The following is a 15348-nucleotide window of genomic DNA, read 5'->3' as shown; positions in this document are numbered from 1 at the left end:
AAACACTCAAACTCAGGAAATGGAAGTATCCTGTACCAAAGTTTGTTTAGTACCTGCAGAGAGCCCTACTAAATATATTAAATTTTCTATATCTCCAGGGCTTCCATTTCTAGAGAACATATAGTTAAAAAAATTAAGTTTGTATAAGGAAAAAAGCAAGAAAAAAGGGAACATATATTCTGAAAAATTACTAACTGGAGTCCTGCACCTTAAATAAACAGGTTTCGCTGATGATATTAAGTACCCCAGTTAATGAAATCTAAGTCACATTTGACTGAGTGACTGAAGTCACATTTATATATATATATATATATATATATATATATATATATATATATATAATTACTGTCCTATTTTGATCAGTTGAAGAGCTCTTAAACCCTTCTTCAAAAAACTCCTGCAGCAACTATTTCTAAAGAACAAGGTTTAGTTTTGAATAGTTTATTTTCAAATGGTTTATTTTTAAAACCAAACAAGTTTCTGAATGCATTATTTAATATTCAGTATAATTTGTTTCTGTCAGTTTTAAGGTGAAGGTGAAGTCGCTCAGTCGTGTCTAACTCTTTGCGACCCCATGGACTGTAACCTACTAGGCTTCTCCGTCCATGGGATTCTCCAGGCAAGAATACTGGAGTGGACTGCCATTTCCTTCTCCAGGGGATCTTCCTGACCCAGGGATCGAACCCAGGTCTCCCACATTGGAGGCAGACGCTTTAACCTCTGAGCCACCAGGGAAGCCAGTTTTAAAATGCTTTAAATTTTTAAGGGATTCATGATTAACTAGATTTGTAAGAACTGGAATGCCCACTGGAGTTTGGTGGTTCTAAGTACATTTGATGACTCTATGCATGTACATGGTCCTGCAAAGAAAACTCTAATCTTACGGTTTTATGAAAATTTACTATTTTGACAGCAAACTGGAAACTGAATATAAGGTAAAACTTAGAGGCTCTTAAACTAGGAACCAGGAAAATTTATGCTTTGTGGTATCTGTAGGTTATTACTACAATGTTTGGAATTCCTAACATTTTCTAAGAAGTTCTGTAGTTTCCGAGCAAGAAATAAGGTGAAAAAGAAATGTTTTCTTAAGCAATTCTTAGGAAAGACTCATGTAAACAAAGGTAGACCAATGTTCCTCACTCTCCACCCCTTCCATCTTTTGCCAGGGACCAGAGCTAACAGGATGAAGACAAAGGCTTTCCTCTTTTTGCCTTTTTATACAAAGGCAGAAGGAGAAGAGGGTGACAGACGATGAGATGGTTGGATGGCATCATCAGTTCAATGGACATGAACTTAGGCAAATTCTGGGAGACGGTGAGGGGCAGGGAGGCCTGGCATGCTGCAGTCCATGGGGTCCCAAAGAGTTGGACACAACTTGACGACTGAACAACAACAAACAAAAAGATTTCCCTATGAGATGCGCATGCATACTAAGTCACTTCAGTTGAGTCTGACTCCATGCAACCCTACGGACTGCAACCCACCAGGCTCCTCTATTCATGGGATTCTCCAGACAAGAGTACTAGAGTGGGTTGCCATGCCCTCCTCAGGGGATCTTCCTAACACAGGGACTGAACCCTCATCTCTTATGTCCCTTGCATTGGCAGACAGGTTCTTTTACCATTAATGCCTCCTGGGAAGCCCCTTTCCCTATGAGATACTTGTGAGTTATTTCTTATTTCCATTGCTCCTTTTTGTGGTTAATGCTTTTCAACATTCAACACTGGAGAGTAGTATGAAGTAAGAACCAACACTGAGATCTATGGGTCAGTACTGCAGGATCACACGTGCAAATTATACCACACCATGGTATAAGTGGCATGGTGACAAACAAAATATATAGCTCTTAACTGTGTCTATATTTTATTCAGCTGGTTCAGAAGCCCTCAGTCACCAGCTAAATGGGAAAAGTGGCCACTCAATGCAGTTTAAAGTGTAGTCTGGCTCAATAGTTTAAAGTCTCAGATAAAACTGTTCATTCATGTAGCCTACCCCTCTCCTGCTTCTCCTAAAATAATGCCTAGCTGTATAAGTATAGACAGTTCTGAGGGGAGACAGTGGTTTTATCTGCCATCATAGTCATGCGGTAGAAATAGGCTGGGTTCACTGGATCAACACCCTGTCATTTAGCTCCTCTGGTCCCTGAGCAATGTCCCTGTCCATTTGCTCATTGGGCATACTCCCAGCGTTTGATGCAGAAGCCTGCTTGGTGGTAACTGGAACCCATTCTTTTGGCTCAGGCAAAGTTCCAGGTGCTCTGCGTGGCTGACAACACCTGCCCTGGGCTCTACAGGCACTACACTGCTTCCCGAGGTCATGTTATAATTCCCAGTCATAGAGACACCAGCTGGAACTTTCCTGTGATGCTCACTTAATGCTAGCAACCGCCTACATAGAGAAAAAAACAAAAACAAAAAAACTACTTATTGAAGATTTTCTCTCCTTTCAAATGAGTCTAACTTAAACAGGAATCTAATAGAGACCTAGGCATACAGCCACATTCATTCATTCAACAAATATTTATTTCATGGTTATTATGTTCTAGGCACCAAGCTAATATAAAAGATACAGCAATGATTATGACAGGCAGGATGGCTGCTCCTACAGAATTTACATTCTAGTGGAGAAAGCCACACAGAAAATACATAACAAAATTTCTCATAGTGATACATACATTGACAAAAATAAGACAGGTAATGTGATAGACGTGACTTGGGGGTGGGACAGAGGTGAGAAGTGAGGTGAAAAGGCATTTGCAAAGCACTGCAACCTAAATGATGTGATAAGCGAGTTAGGCAAAGATCTAGATAGAAAGTACTCAAAGCAAAAGGGAAGCATGTAAAGTGCTTTGGGGCAGCATTTAGAAGCAGAGAGAAGGCCATTTTGGCTGGAATATAGAGTAGGGAAGAGTGCTAAGAGATGAGAAGTAGGTAGAGGTGATAGGGAGCCTTATAGGTGAGAAGTTCAAATTTCATTCCAAGGATAACAGAAAACTACTGGAAGGTTTCATTTAACAAATACTATCTAAACATTTTTAAACAAACACAATCCATAATAATATGAATTATATTAGCTGAAGTAATTCCTTACTTTACTATTTGATCCAAATAACTATTTCAAAGTATTTATCACAGCTGTACTATTTAATTGTCTGTTTCCCTTAGTAGACCCTGAGTTTCATGACAATAGGGTCTACATCTCTATTCTTACTGAATCCCCAGAGCCTGAGTGTCTCTTAAATAGGACGTGTTCAAGATAGATTCTGTCAAATGAAGAAATTTAATGATGGACTAGTCCATGGCAGGCATTGCTACACAGTGAATTAGAACCAGTTCCTGTATGCAAGAAGCTCACAGTGAGGGAGGTCAACATGTAATCAACTAATAATAATACAACAGAGTAACTGCTACACCAGAAATACCAACAAATACTATAGGACGTAAGAGAGAAAGCAACTAATTTTGCTTAGTGGCAGGGAAAACATTAAGGAAATTTTTAACTAAGAACAAATATTCATTTTCTTGAGATAAATGTTCATACTAAGAAAGAATTCTATACCATGTTCTATTAATTTTATTAGTTCTGCAATTCAAGAGAACATACACTCTATTGACAAAATTATTTAATAGATTACTACCATGATATTTCCAAACATCTTAGAAAGGCTTATTTCTAAAACAACCTTTTAGAATCTTCTCTGCATTTTCATTATTATGCATATCAACTCCCTATATATGAAAGTTAAATTCAAGGCTAAAATATTCATAATATTACTAGCTATGGTAAAATCTAGATAGGGTAGCCTATTGTGTTATGCTTTTTCACTGGATTCCATATATCAGTGATAGTGATCACCACCAAATTTTCATTTATTATGTATCTTATCAGAAATCACCAGATGCTTTCAAGCTCCCAACAAACTTTGGGGGTTTCATTACCTTACTGTGTATAGAAGTCAAATATGTATCAAAAGAAATTAATTTGGGGCTATTTCTATTATAGCACAAATAAAAACATTCTTCATTTGAAAACAATCAGCCTTATAAGCATCCATAGTACATAAATTTAGTTAAATGGTGCCATCTGGTGACATACATCCTGCAGCAAATATAAAAGGTCCAGAGACAAACTTCTTGGTGGCACCCAACTGAAAGCGTCAAAATTAACTTAAGAAATATTTGATCCTGCTTGACATAAAGAACACAACTAATCATACTCAGTATATAGCAGTTTAACAAAGGGAATTACAAGAACTGTTTGGGCCCCATTTTCTGCTTACCACTCTTGTTTCTCAAGTGCATCTTCAAACTTAAACAAGTCCCCAGAAGAGATTTAAGTCTAATACAACCCTTTAGCCAGCTCTGAGAGAACATTTTTAAAGCATAAATATCAAGAATATCTTGAACGTTGTTTAGGTCACATGTATTTCCTCACTCTCCTCTGATTTCTATGAATCTGTTTGTCCACCTCAAATGTCACTTCCTAAGATAGCTCACCCTGATTCCACTGCTAAAGTTAAGCCTCTCACCCACAACATTCTCTACTTCACCACTGTAACATTTTTGCAATGGTAAATATAAACTATTCATGCTATTTCATTTAATGCTCTTCTCTCCAGTTTTATATCTGGCACAGTGTTCAGTGTTTGAATGAACAAATGGATACATGGATGATTAGATAAACGGATGAGGGAAAAATGTCCTTTTCTACCCTCTCTTCTTACCCAAATCCTGTCATTGACAAGATCCAGCTCAAGTTTACATCTTGTAAAAAAAAAATCTTCCCCAGCAACACCAATCTACAATGAATCTATGCTTCTTTGGACTCCTACAGCACTTTGGTCTAAGCTCCAGAGTTTAAGCCTCAGTTATATCCTATGTAATTCTTGTTAGTATATATGTGAATATTCCTTCCTAACTGACCTTAACATCCTCAAGGGTAGGAATTTGGTTTTTAATAATATACACCTGCACATGTCCATGTAAGGAGGTAAATACCTCATAAATACCTTGTTAATTACTATTACTAAATTGTAATAACTGAAATACCTGCATTCTTTCTACTGAAATGGGTATTGTAAACAAATTAAGCAAGAACAGAGTAGATCTCAGTATTTAAGAACCTGACATTCACCCTCCTTGCAGTCCAAGGAACTCTCAACAGTCTTCTCCAACACTACAGTTCAAAGCATCAGTTCTTCAGTGCTCAGCTTTCATTATAGTCCAACTATCACATCCATACATAACTACTGGAAAAACCACAGCTTTGACTAGACGGACCTTTGTTGGCAAAGTAATGTCTCTGCTTTTTAATATGCTGTCTAGAAGCTGAAGCTCCAATACTTTGGCCACCTGATGAAATGAACTGACTCATTTGAAAAGATCCTGATGCTGGGAAAGACTGAAGGTGGGAGGAGAAGGGGATGACAGGGGATGAGATGGTTGGATGGCATCACCAACTGGATGGACATGAGTTTGAGTAGGCTCCGGGAGTTGGTGATAGACACGGAAGCCTGGCATGCTGCAGTCCATGGGGTTGCAAAGAGTCAGACACAATTGAGCAACTGAATTTAACTGAGCCTCACATGTGCCAACAACAGCATCTCAGTGTAGCTTATTTGTTCTCTATTCACAGTCCCATAGGTAGAAACTACCATGAAGTATTCAAAGGGAAAAAATCCACTTCAATGTTTCAGATACACTATTGTATATCCCAGAATGATAATATAATGGCTCGTTATATTTGTCACAGATCAAACCAAATTTTTATAAAACTCAATGAAGAAATGCCACCATCATATTTTCCCAAATTTATTAATGCTGTTCACATACTGTATTTCTTTCCTTGAGTGGCCAAATATCTAACTATTTAGAACACAGGTTCTCAAACTTTAGCATGCCTCAGAATAGCCTGGAAGGCTTATTGCAACACTATTTGCTGCACCCTGCTTTCAAAGTTTCTAATTCAGTAGGTCTGAAGTGAGGCCCAAGAATTTGCAATGCTGACCAAATTCCCAAGTGAGGTTGATGCTGCTGATCCAAGAACCACACTCTGAGAACCTCTGCTTTGGAGGATTAGAGTCAAGTTGTTCCAAATTTATATAACCATTTCACTATAATCTATAAAACATTATTTCAGTTTCTTATGATCAGGAGGCAAAAATTATTACAAAAACAAATTAAGACCAGAATAAACATGATGTTTGTAAATAGATATTACTTTGAAATAAATAACAAACCAATAAGTTTGTATGGATTTTCCATAAGCTGTTACAGGAAAATCCAATTTTTTTGGCCAACCCAACATGTGAGAATTACTATAGTGAGAAAAAATGCAATTTTGTTTTACTCAAACTAAAATCTGATAAAACTCTCATGCAGATCAATTTCATTATACTAATCACTATTATATTTAAATGACTCACTAATCACATATCTAATATCTCTTTTCTCCACTTGATTTCTCTCATCCATAAGGGCAAGGACTATTCTCTCCTCTACAGTTTATTGACGTGATGAACACAAGTTTGAGAAGGCTCTAGGAGTTGGTAATGGACAGGGAAGCCTTCAGTCCATGGGGTCGCAAAGAGTCAGACACTACTGAGCGACTAAACTGATAGTTTAGTGTTATATCCCTATTGTCAAGCATAATGTGTAACACATAACAGGTATTTTTTAAATAATTGTTGAATAGATAAATAAAATTTATTGATGACCTATTATTATTAAAGGCACACAAACTGAGGGTACAAATGTTAAATAGATACAACCTCAACTCTCAAGCTATCACATTCTATTGAGGGAGCAGTAATATACTCAATTTGTCATAAGGCAACATAGCAAGTGCTTTATAGTAATATGAACAAAGTGCTATGAGATATAATGAAAGGGCTCGTTAAAGCTGCTAACAGGTGGGGACATGGCAGAAGGCTTCAACAGGTAGGGACAGGTGGAAGGAAATGAAAAATCCCAATATGTAGTGTATCTACTGTGCCACCCCTATTGCTAAGAACTCCATATGGTCTATACTTATGTTTATGAAAATAAAAAATAACTTACTCTAACACAAAATCTGACATTCAGCCACCATAGAGCAAGATACGTTGTTTTCTAAGACGTTGCTATGCTACCAGCAGAGTTTTCAGGAAACAATCACTTGACTGCCATTCTCTTCTAAGGCTTCCCTCCAGGTTCCCCCCCAAACACTGAAGTGAATTAAGAGAAGCAAAATTAAATTAAACCATGCTAACAAGATTTTAGAAGGGGTTGAAAGGTACTAAATATATACACATGTTCTGTCCATACTGGTACATAAAAGTAATAAATAAATAAGGCAATTTTCAATAAGGTATCAAAGCAAAGAAATTTCGTGGTACATAACTCAAAAATGAACTAACCAATTACATGATTTAAATGGTCTTTACAGATAATTATGGTGCTAACACAGATCGTTAAATTTTCAAAGTAGATCTGGCAGAGAAGTACAAAAAGAAAAACATTCCATCTTGCTCCTAAAAAAAAGGGTAAATAACCTAATAGAGTCCCTTGAAAGTCTGACTGCTTTAGCTGTGCTAAATGAAGAGACTTAAATTAAGTTGTAAAATATCATGGAATTCACTTATATTCAAATTCTGAAAAGTGTTAATAGTGCAATCATCATAAAACTATAACCATCCACTGGAGAAAACATTTTCCTTAGTATTTCCACAAGATGTCACCCTAAGCCTAACATCAAAGTGTGCAGCTTTGCTATTTTAGGCATTTTTCTTTTTGTGTATTAATGAACATCAATTACTAACTTTTTAAAAATTAAGGTCTTTTTATCTTTAAGTTATTCATAAATGGAAAATCAAAACAGAATACAGGGACTAAAGAAGCAAGAAGGAAGAAAATTAATCAAACAGTTCATCATTCACACTGTTTATCACAAGAGAAATGCATTTTACCCTTGGGTTTTATTTTCTTTTACTTTATTTTGAAAATGTTCCATAATTAGCATATATTATGCTTATAATCAGGCTTCCCTAGTAGCCCAGGCAGTAAAGAATCTGCCTGCAATGCGGGAAACCTGGGTTCAATCCCTGGGTTGGAAAGATCCCCTGGAGGAGGGCATGGCAACCCACTCCAGAGTTCTTACCTGGAGAATTCCCACGGACAGAAGAGCCTGGCAGGCTACAGTCCCTGGGGTTGCAATGCCTCGTACACGACTGAGTGACTAAGCACAGCATACATATAATCAGATAAAGTTATATTTTAAAAATAAAAAAACAATATCTTTGTTATCACTCCCCATCCTATTATCATAGAACCCATTTATAAAATGCTTTTATGCACTATAATAATGATCAAAGCTATGGAGACAGAATTCTGTGCTCAAAGATTATACCATCTAAGATAGACTAGTGTTTGCATTTTCTTTTTTCACAAAAGAAGGATATTATTTATTTTCAAAGTGATGCTTTTCATTTACTGAGAAAAGGCCTGGTTTCCTAGTGACCTGTAAATGGGACAGCACATTCTGCAATAACAGTGTTTTACCCTACTATACATTTGTATTGGATTTTTTGCACTATGAGTGCCTCGTATTTTCTTCAGTTGAGATTCATGCAGGCATTATTTCAACATGCTATGTGATTATCAGAATAATGGGTTAAAGCCACTATTTTCCATTATGTGCAGCAAAAAAGAAGGGGAAGGGAAGTTGGTTGAAACAGAAAACAAAATACCCAGTATAAATAATGTCCTGTTTATCAATGGTTCCCTGCTTATCCTTTTATAATGATACAATCTCCTTCAGGATACACAGGGCTACATAGTTTTTCCTTTTTGGTCCTTAAAAAAAAATGCACACTGAGACCAATAAAATTCAACAGAAAATTATGTTGCATTATATAGCATTGCTCCATTCTTTGCAATCTGGTTTATCCCAAAATGACTTAAAAGACCAGCCAAAACCAATCTATCCATTCAAAGCTGGGCATCAGGATTACTTACATAACAGCTTTTTACAGATTACTGTGACCTCTCATTTTATTAGAGAAATTCCAACTACTCTATAGGCTTTCTGCCAAGATATTTATCACTCACTTAAAACAATGGCAAAATACTCTTTGTCATTCGTCTTTTTATTCCTCTTGTAATGATGCTGCACTGCCAAATGAATACATTATTCTAGCAGAATTATCTAAAGCATTCAACAATATTCTTTCTAAATAAAGTTCTCAAAAACTCAATCAAAAAATGTAGCCCAATCTTATCTAAGCACATCATACAAATCTATTTAGAGGTATGGCCATTCAGTTAATGATCTTAATAAAACTATTAATTTTTAACTGAGAAATCTGTTGCTTGAAAACTGTTCTCTAAAATACTATTCTCTAATGACAGGGTTTATTTAAATTTCATTAAGAGTCCATTTAGAGTTGTTTTTATTTAATACCAACTAAGATGATTATAGTTATGTGGGTCATTAATTCTTACTAGCCATAAAAGAATATTTCAAAGAAATTAACCCACAGACAAAATAATCCTATAGAGCTTTTACTATTCTTATTCAATAGACTGATTTTCAATTTTTCCAAAAGGAATGGTTTCTTAAATATAAACCATAGAGTTGTAGTTTTGTCAATAAGTATAAACATTCATTATAATAAAAACACAAAATATTTTCAAGACTAATTCTCATAAATTCATGTTTTTAGTTTTTATATCAGTAACCATCACACCTAGAAAAAGTAGTAATAATGTCTAGCAGACTCAATTATTTCTTTAAAATACACTGTTTAAATTTAGCAGAATCTATAATTGAGTGCTTTTTAAAATTGTTGGTTGTTTTTGTTGGGAGGAGGTATTTGTATCTTTACTAGTTTAATTCTAAAAAAAAGAATTAAAAATTATCTGCATAAATGCAAAAATGTATGTATAAAGATATACATAAATAAACCATAAATTCAAGAATAAACAGAAGGTTAAACATTATGTAGCTCAATTCACGAAAAACTGACAAAGTATTGAACTTTTCATCAATAAATTTTTCAGTGTGAATCATGAGATTTTTTGAGAGAAGCAAAAAGATGAAAAATAGTGTTTCAAGTTTTGTCTGAAGAAGAAGGTAAGACTAGAACTGTAATCCGAATAGAATGTGACCCATCACTATTCGTGTCAGGCAAGTCCTTCTCCAGAAAGAAGCAACTTCCTTTCCTAGCACATTTTTCCTCAATTTTTGAAATAAACTACTCCAGCTTTTTCCTGTGTTTACTTGTCTTCCTATACAAAACATTCTTTCAATACTTTTATTTTTATTAACATAAACTTATTTCCATCTTATAGAGGTTCTTTTTTAAGATAAGCTGAAATAAGAAAATGAAAAAAAAATTTTTCTTCTACCTGATATCAAGAAAAATATTTCAGTTTCAAATTTGGTTAACATCAGGTTCTCTAACATTATTCAACCTATTAAGCCCAATTCTAATTGTGAAGATGATGAATAATTGTTAATACCTACCTAGCAAAGCTTGGAATAAGCTGCTCTTAAAGATACCCATCACCTTTTTAACAGCATTTTTCAACTGCTGCTCCTCTGGTTTCCTTAATTTTTTGCAGTATTCTTCCAGTAATGACAAAGCTCGGTCGGTATCTGAAAAACATGATTTTAAAATTCTATCTTATGGTCTTAGAAAAACATGATTTTAAAATTCTATCTTATGGTCTTAGAAAAACAGTAAGCTAATATTAAACTATTGTCTAGTGATATTCCTAATTTCATAACACAGAATAATAACTAATCAGGAATTCCATAAACTACTTTTAAAATTGATAATTACAATGAACTCAATTTTAAGAACCCACTTTTATTTCTATTGTCTTCCAAAAGAATTTGCCACTATGAAACAAGGCAAAAGTCCATATGGAATGCCGACCAGTTGATATTCACACAGTAGATAAGACTCTGTCAGGAAAACTATCTTAAAACTTGTGACCTCCTACAAGATAATGTCCAGATTCCTTAATGTAACTTTTGAGACCACCATCCCATGAGCTGTTTACAAGCTATATTTTCAGTCTGTATTTCCCACCATATATTATTTCACCCCCTTCACACATATACATACAGTGCCAAAGTCACAGTGGGTTACTCACTTCCACTCTCCACTCTGCCTCCCCACACACACACACTTTCTATACCTCTGCATTTTCCTTTGCTCCTCCTGCTCTCTGTATTGGAATATCCTCCCCCATACCACTCTCTCCTCCTTGAATTAGTGTGCTACATTGGAAAGAGTTTATTGTTAGCTAGGTCTGGGTCTGAAACCTATTTGCTAGCTGTGTGACCGTCAATAAGTTACTTAACCTCTCTGAGCTTCTGTTTCCTTACAGGTAGCAGGATTAAATTACAAAATGCTTAGTACAATACCTAATTCATAGAAAGTAATCAAGAAATCAACTGAAAACTTGTCTTCCCTTAATTTGGACCTAACTCAAATGTTCTCTGGACAAGGAAGTAGCAACCCACTCCAGTATTCCTGCCTGGAGGACTCCATGGACAGGGGAGCCTGGAGGAATACAGTCCATGGGGTCACAAAGAGTCAGACACAACGGAACAACCAACACACACACACACACACATACACAAATGCTCTCTATTCCATAAAACCATCTCGGACAGTTAAAAGTAATCACTGTCACTCTTCTTCCAAACCATTTTGCCTACACAAATACTACAGGCATTCTTAATACGGACTGTTTTACTATGGCTTCTTGAATCGCCCACACGACAAAGCATTAGTTGCCCACACAACAAAATATCCCTGAAAAAGTCACCAAAGTAGCAGTGTCTTTGTGTATAGTAGGTGACAATTTTGGGGGGAAGTGAGAAGACTCAATTTAGTTATATCAAAATTAAGTTCTGTTTGAAGAATGTCAAGTCACACTGAAAATATAAAATACAACACTTCCTCAGAACTGAAATGCATTATGAGAAAGGGCAAGAGTCATCTTAACCAACAAACAACTGCTTTCATCATCGACTTGTATTTTATAAAATCATGTTTAGAAAGCTTCTGAAGAAAGTGGCAACACAGTTCAGACCATAATCTTAAATACTACATTGATAATTTTCCTCTTTATATGATTTATGTATTTTTATATTTGTTCTGTTTGAGGAGTTCCTGTCCGAGGAACTAATAGCATACAAACTTTTCATAGAGAAGACACATTATGGAGTCTCTTATCAGTATCATTTTGGACAAAAGCTGACTGGAATTATCATTGTTGTTCAGTCACTCAGTTGTGTCCAACTCTTTGTGATCCCATGGATTGCAGCACTCCAGGCTTGCTGCTGCTGCTGCTAAGTCGCTTCAGTCGTGTCCGACTCTGTGCGACCCCGTAGACGGCAGCCCACCAGGCTCCCCCATCCCTGGGATTCTCCAGGCAAGAACACTGGAGTGGGTTGCCACTTCCTTCTCCAATGCATGAAAGTGAAAAGTCAAAGTGAAGTCGCTCAGTCGTTGGTTTTCCACAGTTTCATCCTTTGCTCAGATTCTGTCATGAGTAAGAGTTTTACCTTCAGTCAGTGTCACTCCCTTCAAAAGCCTCTTTAGGAATTCCCGGCACTTCTCCACCTGACCAGAGCTCTTCTCATGTTGTCGTGTATTTTACAATTATATAAGGAATCTTCATCAAAACTTCCCTGCTTTGAGATTCGTTCTTTTTCTCCCAGCTTTACTGAGGTCAGATTGACAAATAAAAACTATATAGTTAAGGTGTACAACAGAAAGTTTTGATATATATATATATTGTAAAATGATTACCACAATCATTACCACAAAGACAACTGTCTTTGAATTTTAATAGCCTTTCCCCCTTCAAATCTACCACTTTCCCAGACTAAATATCAATTGTAACAATAATTCATATTTTTCCACTGAACGTTCCAATTCTCTACCCTCACAGCCATCCTCAGCTGATGATCATGTTTTCCATTTTGTGGAAAATCAGAAGAGAAATTACACAAGCTCCTAATCTAATATCCACTAGGTTATCTGTAGCTGCACCCCTGTACTCCGCCTTCCCCGTCTTTATGGATAAAATATTTGTTTCTCTCTAATGCCAACTCCTCTACTTAAGCACCTAAGCCTATTTTCTTTTGCCTACACTGCTTCATCATCAACTGTTTTCCTCTCCAATCTCTCCCTTCACCGTACAAATAAAACTGTAAGAGCAGTGATTTTAAAAAACTTTCCATTACCCTTAATTCCTCTCCAAGTAACTACTGTCCCCAGTTCTCTGTTCCCTTCCATAGCAGAACTCCTTGAAATGCTGTCTACACTTTCTTTGCTTTCATTCTTTCTTATTGTTGCTGTTGTTCAGGTGCTAAGTCGTGTCCGATTCTTTGCAAACCCATGGACTGCAGCACACCATGACAGCATTCCCATGACCACATCTACAGATGTAAGTCACTAGGTAAAGGGACTTTAACTAATTCCTTCAACACATATTTATTGAGTGACTACCCAGGGAAGACACTATTAAAAGCATCTAGATGGCCTCTAACCAACAGAATGTATTATGTCTCTCATCTCTGTACAACAAAAATCTGACACATAAAACAAAAAGGCAGAATATAATAAAAATGGTCAAATATGGTCAAGTCTGTCTTAGGTTTTTGCATGCCAGCATCTAATGATGGAATTGTGGTTGCCTTTTCAAGTTTCTTTTTGACATCAATGATCACCATCTGGTGTTAATTCAATTTCTGATTAAATTCTTGTTTCTGATTAACAAAAGCTTGAATGTGAAGATAATAGAAAACTATTTAACTATACAAAGATGATAAATAAAGAAAACAAAAGATAACAAGGATCTTGTTGTATAAGTCAAAGATCCCTAACCAGATGTTGAATAAAGTGGAAAGTTGAGAATTATCCAAGTAAGTTGGGACTAATATCTTGACTGCTGTTCAAATTAAACCACGTATAAATGGAGATATTTTTTCACCTGAACTGCCAATATAATGTCTCAATTATCTTCTCTGTTAAAGAAAATCTATATTCATATGACTCCAGAGTCTACTGAAAGGACAAAACTAAACTTGGAATACCTGAAGGCAGATACAGAAAGAAATAACAGGGAAATCATTTCTTAAAATAAAAATTTCAGATGAAATATACAATCCAAAGTGAATATAGTGAATGTTACATACTTGGAATTGTAGGTAATCACGTGTCTGTTAATTAGGGTTCAGCTCTTTTGTCTTTGGTTTAAGAACAGCATTGCCAAAAAGTTATAATTTGGGACAGGTGATTTAATTTGAAACAGCAATATTGCTAACATGAATTTTTAGATAAGAAAAAGATAACATAAAATTATTTGCCACAACTAAGAAAACTTATAGAACACATGACGGTATTGTTCAGAAAACTAAGATCTAAGTATAATAGAGGAAATGGTGAACTAGACACACTGCTACTAAGTCACTTCAGTCCTGTCCGACTCTGTGCGACCCCATGAACGGCAGCCCACCAGGCTCCCCCGTCCCTGGGATTCTCCAGGCAAGAACACTGGAGAGGGTTGCCATTGCCTTCTCCAATGCATGGAACAGAGAAGGCAATGGCAACCCACTCGAGTACTCTTGCCTGGAAAATCCCATGGACGGAGAAGCCTGGTAGGCTGCAGTCCATGAGGTCACTAAGAGTCGGGCACGACTGAGCGACATCACTTTCACTTTTCACTTTCATACATTGGAGAAGGAAATGGCAACCCACTCCAGTATTCTTGCCTGGAGATTCCCAGGGACAGAGGAGCCTAATGGGCTGCCGTCTATGGGGTCGCACAAAGTCGGACACGATGAAGTGACTTAGCAGCAGTAGCAATGCATGAAAGTGAAAAGTGAAAGTGAAGTCGCTCAGTCGTATCCGACTCTTAGCAACCCCATGGACTGCAGCCTACCAGGCTCTCCCATCCATAGGATTTTCCAAGCAAGAGTACTGGAGTGGGGTGCCGTTGCCTTCTCCAAACTAGACACACAAATCATTTCAAATCTTGGAATTCCTTTAAATACAATCCAACTGCAACACGGGAGACCTGGGTTGGAAAGATTCCCTAGAGAAGGGAAAGGCTGCCCACTCCAGTATTCTGGCCTGGAGAATTCCACAGACTGTAGAGTCCATGGGTTCGCAAAGAGCTGGACATGAGTGAGAGTCTTTCAAATTCACAGTTTAGAAAGAACTTTCCCATGCATTATCTGATTCCCACCACTGAGAAGTTATATTGCCTTTTATACATGAAACTGGGGCTTTCCTGGTGGCTCAGATGGTAAAGAATCTGCCTGCCATGCAGGAGACCTAGGTTC

General features: G+C 36.6%; 1 protein-coding gene across 1 annotated transcript in view; it reads right to left on the bottom strand.

Annotated features, from left to right (window-relative positions):
• DLG2 (discs large MAGUK scaffold protein 2) overlaps window positions 1-15348 on the bottom strand; it is a 2361423-nt gene that overhangs the window by 2332147 nt on the left and 13928 nt on the right. The window contains exon 3 of the mRNA XM_069564820.1: window positions 10504-10635. Within this exon, the coding sequence (XP_069420921.1) occupies window positions 10504-10635 (132 nt within the window). The remainder of the gene's footprint in view (window positions 1-10503; window positions 10636-15348) is intronic.

This window comes from Ovis canadensis, chromosome 21 (genome assembly GCF_042477335.2).
Source record: "Ovis canadensis isolate MfBH-ARS-UI-01 breed Bighorn chromosome 21, ARS-UI_OviCan_v2, whole genome shotgun sequence".
Classification (NCBI taxonomy): Eukaryota; Metazoa; Chordata; class Mammalia; order Artiodactyla; family Bovidae; genus Ovis; species Ovis canadensis.
The sequence above is the reverse complement of the archived record's forward strand: the minus strand, read 5'-3'. Positions and strand labels throughout refer to the sequence as shown.